General features: G+C 40.0%; 1 protein-coding gene across 1 annotated transcript; it reads right to left on the reverse strand.

Moving 5' to 3' along the window:
• Positions 1-339: 339 nt before the first annotated feature.
• On the reverse strand, positions 340-10,604 carry LOC122670739 (ATPase 11, plasma membrane-type). Its single transcript, XM_043867715.1, has 21 exons — positions 10,521-10,604; positions 10,301-10,420; positions 10,113-10,211; positions 9,832-9,969; positions 9,604-9,738; positions 9,325-9,504; positions 9,028-9,234; positions 8,813-8,932; positions 8,231-8,350; positions 8,018-8,140; positions 7,837-7,941; positions 7,589-7,733; positions 3,624-3,788; positions 3,242-3,480; positions 3,046-3,078; positions 2,832-2,913; positions 2,498-2,658; positions 1,833-2,018; positions 1,549-1,731; positions 1,278-1,456; positions 340-730 (listed from the first exon to the last, which is right to left on the reverse strand). Exons 1-21 carry the CDS (start codon positions 10,572-10,574, stop codon positions 634-636), a joined length of 2,871 nt encoding a protein of 956 aa, XP_043723650.1. The 5' UTR covers positions 10,575-10,604; the 3' UTR covers positions 340-633.
• Between the last annotated feature and the right edge of the window lie 2,228 nt (positions 10,605-12,832).

Below are 12,832 nucleotides of genomic sequence, written 5' to 3' on the forward strand. Positions count from 1 at the left end.
CAAGCTTACTCTGCTGGCAACCAATTTGTAACAGGTAAGGTTCTTTTAGCTACCATCAATGCGGCCAAACCAGCCTGAACTGAGCCATTGTGACCCCACGTGAGGGCTTCTAATACCAATTACAAGTCAGATTTGAGCATCTACAATGCCGAGGAAATCAATCTGATTCATCAAAAATCATCCCGCTACCTGGTAGTCTTGAGGATTATTTAATAAGCAGACTACCTAGCTCACATTAGTTTCAGGGCAAACCAAGAAATCATTATCCTAAAATCCCAAAACACATTACGCCCAAGAAGTCAACTCACCACCTTCACATGAAGTTTGCGAGAGAAACCAAGAGCAGCATAGGAAAAATCTCACTATAGACGTACAATTCCAAAGCATATCCCCCCTCTTCCGGCACATTCTTTTTCCGGTGTGGGGCATAAAGTTATATGAACATAGAAAAGTTAAAACAGAACACAATAAAAAGGAGTACAGGGTAAGGGGAGTGTTGAAATAAGAGGGGCAGTGCACACGTACAACAGTAAGAAAAGCTTTTGGCCGATGAATTGGATTGCATCTTCAAACTTGGCAAGCACCCACAATAAGTATAATTATATCACACTGAATCAGACAGATAGGTTGCTGTTAGACAGTGTATGATTGCTGGATCGTGTCTATATCTAGCCCCTTCAATCTCACCACCGATTCAACATGTCCTTTCAATGTGTTGAGTTCTCGCAACCTGCATCATGCCATGATTATTAAAATTAGTGTCTATGGTCAGAAACATTGAGTCTCCAAAAGCTCATACAATGTCTACAAAGATACATTAGATATTATAAATTGTACTCGATCAGCATACAATGGTAGGAGCACCTCAGCCACATTAATGATCTTGAGTTCTCACATTCTCCTTAACCCCCCCCCCCCCCTCCCCCCTTCCAGTCTTTCCTTCCAATTGTGATAGAGTACTAATACTTTTATGATCCCTGGCATTAGCATCATGTAGACCCATGTGTTTAGACTGACTTCTAGCTCAACATTGGCTAGGCTTTCAGTTTTAGTAGAACCCTTGCTATTAACAGCTGTTGGACAATGACATAATTAACATGCATTGTCAGATTACCCAGCCAATGTAATGGCTTGAAACATTCTAACACAAAATGACAATCCCAACTAAATACTTGGTGCTTCTGATTCCCATACCCTGGAAAAGAGAAGTTCATTTTCATTTTCTTATTTTGCCCCTTTTCCATTTCTTTTAAACGTGCAAATAATCAGTTTGATACCTTGCAATTTCAGCTCGTCTTTTGGCCTCTTCAGCTATCTGATTAAGCTCTGTGAAACTGGAGTAGTCGCCGAACATCTTGGTCTCAGGCGGCTGCAAACCATGAAGAGTCCTCTGAGCGTGTGCCCACTTTAGTTCACGAGCTTCCTTCCCGAAATCCTTCTGCCTTGTAAAGGCAATCTGCAAAGAGGAATCCAGTGCAAAACATCAACAGGAAGAAATCCTTGCAGGTTAAATTAAAACTAACAAGTAACAGGAAACAGGATTCATACCCTCTGCTCAATAACAAGATCCCAAGCTCTTCCACTCAGAGCATATCGGATGATGAACTTTATGAAATCAAGAGGGAAGTAGAAGATAATATTATAAAGCCAAACCACACCAGCCCAACCCCACCCGATTCCCTCAATCGCTGCAAACCCCCAGTTTGCATAGACTGCAATAAGTGTAGCTATCTGTCAAAAAACAAAAGAAGGTTTAGCTTTTCTTTCATTTTCACTCCCCACGATGAAGGTAAATGAGGAGCTTGCACAGAACGGAAGGGAAGATTGCCAACCAGTTGGGCGACCACGAAAGCCACTACAAGCAATAAGCCTGGGCGCTCCACAAAAGACCAACTCCGAGCTCGTGTTACAAATATGAGGGCCTGACTGATGGTGCTCACTTGAAGATATATGGCTGAGGCAAGTTTTCTGAAATCATCTCGAGCGGTTTCCTGAAGACTAGAAACCCCAAATGTTCTCTAGAAAAATTTCCAAAAAAAAAGAAAGAAAGTCAAGTTATAACTCAAGAAACTGATTATTAGGAGGCGTGGCCTAGGTGTCCAGGTGCTTAGGAGTCCATCCCTCACCCCCAAACGCCTTGGGTCGCCTAGACACCGTGACAACTATGTTATTAGGTAGATCCTCATAAGTTGCTTGCAGTAGAACAACAAAGATAAATACAAATAAATAGCAGATTTATAGCCTAAAGCAAAGGGGAACATTTGCAATCTGTCAATGATATACATGTTCCCAATAGAATTTTTATAAGTTCAAACCTCTCTAATCCTACCTATAAACATTGTATGATGCTAGCCTAGGCTTTATAGTATCGCTTTATGTACAAAGGGAAGAAGTTGCCATCAAGTCTCCAAACATATCCATTAGAAGGGAAAAAAACAAAGAAACCTCTAGGAGGCACAGAAATAAATTTAATCTCTCCACAGAGAAGTCATCATACCGGGAAGAAATCAGTCTTATAGGCTGCCCAAAAGAAAATAACCGTCATCATTGCCAAGTAACTTCCAAGAATTATGCCTGTTGCAAATATTTCAGCCAACTTCCAGCTGTCTGGCAGAGGAGAAGGCTTCACCCTATCCTTAGAAATTGTCATTATGGTACCTGATAAATCATAGAGAACAAGAAGTCAGCATGAAAATTACAAAATAGACAGAGACCAAAAAAATACACACACCAACCAGTACAAGAAGCAACTTCTTGCAACGAAATTTTGTGGAATGTAAACATCATGACGATGCCAAGAGGAGGAAGGATACTGGGGATGACAAACTAACCGTCATTGAGAATTGCAATGATGAGCACCATGAAAGGTGGGAAGTCAAATTGCCATATGAGTGCCAGCAGCATGAAACCAAGCTGTTGGGTTAGGGGGGAAAGGATCATATTCCAGAAAAACCCAGCCAACTGGTCAGCTCACAAACCTTTATACCAGACATGCAGGAATAGAAGTTGTACAAAATCAATCTCAAACAACTGCAATAAACTTACCACAATACGTATCGTAATAGAAACCGCATAAATCTGCAGAAAGATAGGGAAAAACCACATCAATTAAGCGCAGCCCATATATTAAGCCAGAGCTAATCTTTTTTTATTGAAAGAATTTTATAAAAATGATGTTGACAAAGAAGTAAAAAGTTAGGCAGGCCAAATCATGTTGGGCATAGCTAGAACCAAAATTTACCGTGTAATTTTTCATTCTCTGGAAGATTGCCCTACTAGTCAATACCGCACTGATGATAACACTAAGACCAGGTTCTGTCAGCACAATGTCAGAAGCACTACGAGCTGCATCAGTTGCATCAGCTACTGCTATCCCAATGTCAGCCTTCTTAAGAGCAGGAGCATCATTGACTCCATCACCAGTCATTCCACAAATATGTTTCCTAGCTTGTAAGCGTTTTACAATCTCATATTTGTGCTCTAAACAAAAACATAAATAATGAGGTCAAACAAAGCAAGGACTGCAAATAAATAAGCCTTGAGCACTCAAAATTAACAAATAAGAGTTTACATGTCAAGTGGAAGTATAATAATCCAAATGAAGGAAAGGATTGAAATATTACCAGGGAAGACCCCAGCAAAACCATCAGCTTTCTCTATCAATTCATCCACTGGCAAAGCAGCAATTGACTCATCTTTGTTCTGACCTAGCAAAGCAGACGAGGGGTACATGTTGGTTCCCATTCCCAAACGTCGGCCTGTTTCCTTTGCTATAGCTAGTTGATCACCTGATAGGAATCCAAAAAAAAATGTCAACCAATATGCAAAACTGCATGCAAAGTTAGGACATTTCCCACTTGTGAAAACTGACTATCAAAGATCTACTAGTTCAAAAGTATGGCAAGGAAATGGAAAGATGACCATATGGCATAATGTTATTGTTCAGCCATTAGCTTCAAGCAGTGTTCTCAGTCTAGATAATCATCAGGCAGCCTCAAGATGTCAAATCCATACCAACCTAGGCAAGGTATAGAGAGAAATTATCTAGGCAGACACCAGCTCAATGTTCTTTAAAAGGGACAGGCCTGGCGCGTAGCAGTCCCAGTGGGATTAAGCTAAATGTGTTCCAAAATTTATTAGATGTATGATATGCATTGAAAAATGAACCAAAAATGTTAGCCTGTTGAGTAGATAAGACATCATTGTATTGGCGAGTGGTTGTTAGCTCAAATCTTCACACAATGAAATGCAGTTTGAAAAGCAGCAACAGTCTGCCAGTCGAACCTCCAGTCAGAATGATATCAATGGTCCGATCATCGGGACAGAATGGTCAGTTGACCATTCAATGGTTTTCAAAGGCCTCCTTCAGGAGGTTGAGATGGAGCGCCCAGGCCTGGTGGCCAATGGTCCTACTGCTGTCCAACCACCTGGTCTGTGAAAACACAGATTTAGCTAGATGCCCACAGATAATTTAATGAGCTCAGACAGCTTCTGTACATGTGTGTTTTAACTTTTTACCATCAAAAGATTTGTAGAAAACCATGGCAACAATTCTCAACTTCCAAAAGGCTTCCATACAAAACCCAAAATGTAAAGGAGAGGGGGGGAGGGGGGGGAGCACAATACAACCCTTAATGAGGTCTGATTGTCATATGGCCATTTTTTTTTTGCCACGTGGCGGACTTTGATGGACATGGGTGGGCCCATATGATAAAGGACCCCAAACCCATATCAATTTTCAACCTGAAATAAGTGCTGGAACTAGGAAGACAAGTGGGTTTAAAGTATCATAAAATTATGACATTCCATTTCACTGTAATGGAATCTTATGGCATTTTTGTAATTTTCTGTAATATTAAGAGACCTTCCCTAATACAACCCACAGGTATACATTTTAACATAAATTCAAGGCAAAAGGTTTAAGGTACAGTCGCACACCAAAATAATCTTTGTAAGGGTCTCCAAATAGCCAAAGGATAGGATGTGTTTATTCCACACCCTCCAAATTTGAAGGACACGAAATAACTTCCATCCCAATCCAATGTCGATTCAAAATTCACATACTTTTTGGTTGGCAGCAATACCATTAGCAAAGCTTCAAAGCCCTGCAACTCACCACCTAACCTCTATCACACATACAGCCCAGCGCTCCCTCTCTCCCTCCCACTGAAATCAGGAAGATAAAGTTCCCTTTCTCTCTTTCCCTCTATTATACAGTAGTGCTGTTTTTCCACATTTAAAGCGAAACCTAAAAGTTCTGATCTTTGAAACTAGGTACTCCTTTGGGCTTCATTTTTGCTTTATTTTCAAGTGGACTTCTGTTTTTCTTGATGGGTTTGCATGGCTTTACTCTTGATTTTATTCTCCTTTGGGGTCTTTGTCGGGCTTTGGATCTGTAGTAGGGTTTGATTGTCGGGTAGGTGTCTGATGAAGATCTCGATGCGTTTTTACCCTTCGTTGAATCTTAAATGTCATACTGGAATTTGATACTTCTGCCCATTCTCTTCTTCTCTTTTGGTGGTTTAGGCTTTATGCTGATCCAGTTTGTACGATTTTTAGGTGGGTTCCGGTTATTAGGTTATTGTATCGATTTCTACTTCAGCAAATATTATTGCCATTTGAAGTGTGTTCCCTTTTTCTGTTTTTTTTTATCTCACTGCAAAATAGGTGGTAGATTCACAGAAATATATAGAGATCACAATAGTGACCGAAAGGAAGGGAGAATTCAAATAAATAACAGTGGCACGCCTTCCGAATGAGTAGAAGGGACGGATGGAGATAGGATTAGAGATGGGGTGAAAGGGAGGGATGGACATATTGACTGCAGGTGAAGACAATGTCAGCAGCCATACTCACCATTTGAGCACTCACAGAACTGCGGGATGTAGGGGCACACCACCGGAAGAGTAGAAGAATTGAGATGAGATGCAAGTTAAGGAATGCCGGAATGAGGGAAGAGTATTTGCTTGAAAAGTTCTGCCACCAAAAAAATAGTATCTCTAATATTTGCTCAAGAATGAAATACGAAGTGGGGTTGATAGATACATTACACATACAGGGAGACTGCTCTTCCAAGTACGATTCTAAGTCAACAAACAGGAATAGATTTTGAGTCCTAATGAATGGCTACAACATTGACCGCTCATGAAACCTGTCTGATACATGACTATAAAATCTGCCTCCTAAATTTAAATAAAAATATATTTTTCTACAACAAAGGAGCGGTTTGATTCTGATTGAAGGAACTAAAAGAGCCAGGGGCCGACCTAAACTGACCTTAGGAGAAGTGGTGAGGAAAGACATGCATAGCTTAGGCCTTGTATCAAGTATGACCTCGAATAGAGCTGATTGGAGGACAAGAATCCATGTAGCCGACCCCACTTAGTAGGGATAAGGTTGAGTTGTTGTTGTTGTATATTTTTCTACAAAAATGCCACAATTCGCCCCTAGTTGTAGACAGGGGCCGACTAATGACACGTAGAACAAATCACAAAGTTTACCCATCCCCTCACTTCCACTAATATTTTAATATTCCTAATTTTTTCAATAGAATGTAACAAGAACTATTTCAAGGGAAGAAAGTTTGATGTTATTTAATCAATCTATATCAAGTATTACAATACCTACCATGTCCTAAGTTTCAAATTTACATCAAGTATGAAATTTTCAGGGAAAGAGAATGGGTTTCCAACAAAAAAACCTTATATAAAGAGTCGTCCATAATCAAAGAAACTTGGTCCAAATGAATCAAAAGGTCATTAGGTCAAATACACTTCCAAGTTAATGCATGACCAATACAGACACAAACAGATATTTCTAATCAGTGCCGATAAAAGGATTTTTTGGGGGGCATTATTATAAATCTTCAATGCATGAACCCAAGAAAGCAAATGGTTTGATCATCTGTATGTGAAGCACCTTAATCTTGCTGTTTGAACAGAGTTTCTTGAGATGCATTTTAGGCGACACCTGAACTCCTGACCTTACCGTCTTCCCCTCACCCACCTGCCACCCCTTTCTTTTATTTGGAGTTATATGGCTACATAAAGTACAATAATTGGGTTATTTCCCACAGAACACTGTCAACATTTTAAACCATGCTCTAATATTTGGCAGAACTCCAAAAGCAGATCAATCATGAGAGAGAAGGAAAGACCTCTGGAACATCATAATTACCTGATCTGCAAATTCCTTCTACACTATTAAGTATTAAGTTCATTTATACATATTTCAGGAGAAAAAAAAAAGAAGCTTATAACCAGTATAGCTTCTGCTAAAAAAAGTGTTATCAGACAGTACTAAACATTAGGAGTTCGGAATACAAGGCATCAATTTTTTGGAAGCTATATGTTAAACTTTCTAGTTGCTATGTGTGGCTTAAGAATAAGCAGTCCTGAGATATCCAGGGGAGTCCAAATATGGGTATGAACAGAAGCTAACCCATTCATCTGAAGCTAGTAATCTTACTCAATTTAGAAAACATCATGAACCTTAATTTACCCAGATAATGCAATCAGGTGATATACCATTTCACTTTCTCCTTTACATGGTAGCTCCCGAAGTCAAAATGGTAGGGGATAAAACACACCTGTGATCATCTTAACATTTACTCCAAGGTTTAGAGCCCTCCTTATAGTCTCTGCACTGTCATGTCGAGGAGGGTCAAAGAGAGGCATGAGACCAATGAACTGCCATGGACCTCCTTGGCTTTCTTTTCTTCCCTCCGGAACTTCCTGTACATCAAGGGAACACATGGACCATACAGCATGAAAAACAGAATGAAGTAGAATACATATAAAACAATAAATAGGAAAGAGACAGAACACAGATTATCACCTGGTATGCTACTGCAAGTGATCGTAATCCACGCTCAGCAAACTTATCAATCACAGAATGCACTCTCCGCTCAATATCCGACTTATTATGACTAAGATTCAGAATCTGGGGACCATATCACAGACAGAGATGAAGAACCAATAAACTAAGACAGAATTCTCACCGGTAGGAAAGTTTTTACCTGCTCCGGTGCGCCTTTGCTGACCCGATGCATTTTACCTTCACTGTCAATATATGTCAACGCTGTCCGCTTATCTGTTGGGTTAAATGGAAGGAAGTGGATCTCTTGAATGCCAGCCCGTGCCTTTTGATGGAAAAATAGAAATACATAAATTCTAAGCAGAACTGATTATCATTGATATTCAAAGAAAATCCATATGAGTAATAATTTTACCTCCTTAGGGTCAGCAAGCATCCCAACTATAGCAGCATCTATGGCATCCTGGTTTTCCACTCTGGAGGCTCGGGCAGCCATCAGAACAACAGTATCTGCATCAATTCCTTTCGTGAAGACCTGAGTAAATATAATTCAGGTTTAGACATTTGTTGTCAAAGCATAATGCGGCTACAATTGACTCCTTGATGCTCAAGGCCTCTGGTCCCCTTGAATATCAAGGTGCATAAACACAGGAATAGAAAAACTATAGGATACTGAACTAAACAACTACATACCAAATAACTACAACATGAATTAAACGTAAAAAAAACACAGAATATATAGCTAAATATCTATAAGATATAGAATTAAACTGTACTACACTAAACAAATATCGAAAATATAACCAAACTATTAATATGGTCTGGATGTAAAATACGGTGCTTGCCTCCCCCCCCCCCCCACCCTACCCTATCTAGAGGGCTGGCAATTGCCTCAGCACACCTTGGTCCCATCCATGACCACTATGGGTTAGGGAATAATTTAAAGTACACCCTCAGTCAGAACTACATCCACAGAAAGCATCACCCGTCAACCAACCTCAATAAGATTCTTGTCAACACTGAGCTTGTTCAACGTCAAAGTTCCAGTTTTGTCACTGCAAAGAACGTCCATACCCGCCATTTCTTCTATAGCAGTCATTCTTTTCGTGATGGCACCCTGCGTTGATTAAGTAACAGAATGCCTCATGTATCCAGTACAGTGCAACCGACAATGGGTTATGGACAATAAAAGGATGTTATTACCCATCCTACCTGCTGAGATAAGCGATGGGAACCAATTGCCATTGTTACTGAAAGAACTGTAGGCATGGCAATGGGAATCCCTCCAATAAGAAGTACAAGTAGATTGTCAATTCCAGGACGATACTTCCGGTGCTGAATGGGATACATAACAATAATCTCCACCACCATTCCAACAGCAATTGAACAAATGCAGAAGTTCCCAATCGCAGTTAAGACCTATTAAAATAAAAAACATGGATCAGAATAAAAATAACAATACATAGCAAACAGCAAATTGGTGGGAATTACAGTCGAACATCTGCTTACTTTTTGGAAATGGCCGACTTGATTTGTAGAGTCCACGAGGTGAGCAGCCTTTCCAAAGAAAGTATGCACACCAGTGGCAATGACCACAGCTTCAATCTCTCCCTGCTTGCACGTCGAACCAGAGTAAACACCATCACCCGGGCCTTTAGTCACGGGTAGGGACTCCCCTGTCAGGGCAGACTGCAAAACCAAAAAGGAGGAGCTTTATAAGGAAGATTGTTTTGTTCAAACCAATAATGACATCGAGGACAAGAAAGCAATGGTTCTACTTCTAGAAACCTGATCAATCTTTAAAGGATCTCCTTCAAGGAGACGAGCATCTGCTGGAACTATATCCCCGAGTTTAATACTGACTATGTCTCCAGGGACAAGAACAGAAGCATCCTCCTCGCTCCACCTTCCATCTCGAAGGACCTGTATTTTACATTACAAGGAAACCAAACAGCGCAGACAAATTAGATCAGAGCAGAAATACTTGCAAAGACACATGTGCCTTCTATCAACTACCTTAGCCTTGGGAGCGAGCCGCGCCATGAGAGCAGCAGCAGCATTACCAGCATTGTTCTCCTCAATAAAACTGATAGTCGAATTGATAATTAGCAGAGTAATGATACCAACGAAGTCCTGCCAATCAGGAGGTTTTCCCTGCCGGACAAACAAAGAAAGAGAAACAAAAAAAACAAAAGAGTAGACTCAATTCCCGCAGCCAAAAGAAGTAAACTATCAAAATCCTACTGCCTCGAAACCCCAAACCAAAAAGAGCACACAAAGCAAAAGTCAGTGCTAACTCCTCCATTAGCAAGGGCGATGGCCATAATCGCAGCAGCTTCCATAACCCATGACAAAGGGTTCCACATAAACCCTAAGAACTTCAAGAATTTACTTTCCTGAAGAAAAAAACAAAAACCAAGTACCAAATTACAATTCTTAGGAAGGAAAGAAACATTAGAAATACAGTAAAGACAGAGAAGAGAACCTTCTTCTCTTCAAGCTTGTTGTGTCCGAAAATGGATAATCTCTCCTGAGCAGCCTCAGTGGTGAGACCTTCCCTGCTACATCTTAAATTCTGAAAAACCTCTTCCAGAGGTGAGTTCTCCTGCACTCAGGAAATTCAAATCCATCAACATATCATCCAAAAATAACCTGCAACCATCATAATCAAAACAACCAATAGTCCTGCAGTTCAGATCTAGTACCAAATCCACAGCTTCCTTCACTACAGCTTCCAAACTTTCAGTTTTATCCGCCATCTCTACTTCCAAATCTCTCTCTCTCTCTCTCGCTCTCTCACTCACGAAGCTGGATCAGAAACGAAGAATATAAACAGAAACCATCAAAATCCACCTCCGAACGAACCGCGAACACCGCAAGAGAAACCTTAACAACAAGACCAAACGATTAACCAGTCGTCGCTTCTACTATATCAGATTCACAGAGGATTCGTTGGCCAACCACATCGAACCAAGAAGAAAAACAAAGAAGGGGCAAAGCGAAGAAACAGTAACAGTAGAGAGAGACACTGTCACTCTCACTCTCACACTTACTGAAGCAGTTCTCAAATCTGCATTTTATTTAGGCCTTAGAATTCGGAAACGAAGTTGAGGCACGATCGCTCCTTCCCCGGTTAAACAGCACAGAGTGGAGCATGTACTTGGCAGGTACAAATTCCACTCCACTCAGAGTTTCTTCTTTTTTTTTTCCGCTTTCTTATTCTTTGCGAATCACTTTCTTTCTTTTATTTGGTGGCCACGTAAGCCTATTATTCCCTTTTCTAAACGAGTATTAATTTTACACGTGTCTTATGATAAAGTGGGTCCACCACTCATCTGGACGGTCGAAAGATTGTTTCATCACGGTTTTCAATCAGATTTTTTTTTGTTGGTACGAGTTTTCAGTAAGATTTGAGGGAAACGTATCTGATAATGCTGCTCCTTTTGGTGGGACCAGATTCTTTGATAAAATCCACGTGGCTATTTATTATGAGGTGATATGACACTTGTTAACACCAAAGTGGCTCCCTCCTATTAATTACTGAAAAGTAAATAAAGGCAAAAGGAGTATTGGAATTCTATTTAAGGGTGATGGCTAAGAGAAGAAGTTAAATAAACGAAAAGGGCAGGGAATGTTGAAAGAGGAAAGAAGGAGAAAAAGAAAAAGAGTGATGGAAAAGAAGAAAGGAGGAGAAAATCAAAAGGGTCATGGGAATCAGTGATGATTTCCTACAATTTCGAGTCTTCCCTTGTCTTTACCCTATTCTCAACTGTTATGTTACTTGTGACATTTCTTGGATAATGGTCAATTAGAGCAAGAATTTTAATATATATATAATGACATAAATATCCTCTCCCATGAATGTTTTATTTTTGGGAGGTAGGGGAAGGATTCTGTCCAAGACCGTAATAATGGTGGACCGGTGGTCAGATCCAAGGTTTTCTTTTCTCCATGGTCGTGTGTGACACGCATCCCTGTGTCCAAACACGTAGCGGTATAAAATGATCGTTGTAACTTTAGGGATTTTCGTATTTTTATGGGGGTACAACAGTCATTTTATACGACTCTATGTCTGGATGTAGAGACCGCATGCCACACGCAACTAGATAGCATTCTTTCTTCTAATATATAAATAGGTAAAATAGTAGTACTCTAGCATGGTTATAGACATTGGACACGAATCGACTGTATCGGTATTAACTAACACCGATATCAATACTTGGACAATACCGAATCGAACGTAGAGTACAAGCTAGGGGTAAACTTGTCAAAAAAACTGATCATTATCGTCTTCTATTCCTTGCCCAGTACAATGGTCCAGTTCCTCTCATAGGGGGTGGGAAATCACAACCTAACCCCTGCCCGAACACACTGCCCGAGAGAGGTTAAAACGTCATTTCCACCTCCCTATGAGAAGAATTGGACCACTGTACAGGGCAGGGAACAAGACAGAAAAAAAAAAATTCCAAAAAAACCCAATTGTTAAAGAAATTCAAGTGCAAAATTGTTTGATATGGGCCGATCCAATATCATGCACTAAAGCCATTTACTCTAGTGATATTAAGAGTACCCCCAAAAAAATCCCAAAAATATGTAAATAGGTATGGTAGTAGTACTCTAGTAATAGTAACGAGTACCCCAAAAAAATCCCACCTAGAAACCATTCACATTTTTCCCTTATATATTTATGGATAAAAGTTGTGCACAATGCCAATTCAAAAATGAAATTGAATAACCCCTTATATATCATTGTTCATGTGAGAGGGTGATATGTTATAAATTCCCTCCCCTATTGTCAGATTCTAAAGGGAGCTCTCTCATTTGCCTGAAGTGCACTTGGGCTGTGTAGGGAACCTTCTCCCTATATTTATTTATGGATAGCGAGGTGAATGTTATAATTTGTTTTTGTAATGTCAAAATTCAAAACTAGTTTCAAATTTTAGAGAAAATACCAAGATTTTTTTTTTGGAGAAAATCTTATTGGATTAGCCATTTGCAAACTTTCATTTCAAAGTCA

Source organism: Telopea speciosissima, chromosome 8 (assembly GCF_018873765.1).
Source record: "Telopea speciosissima isolate NSW1024214 ecotype Mountain lineage chromosome 8, Tspe_v1, whole genome shotgun sequence".
Lineage (NCBI taxonomy): Eukaryota > Viridiplantae > Streptophyta > Magnoliopsida > Proteales > Proteaceae > Telopea > Telopea speciosissima.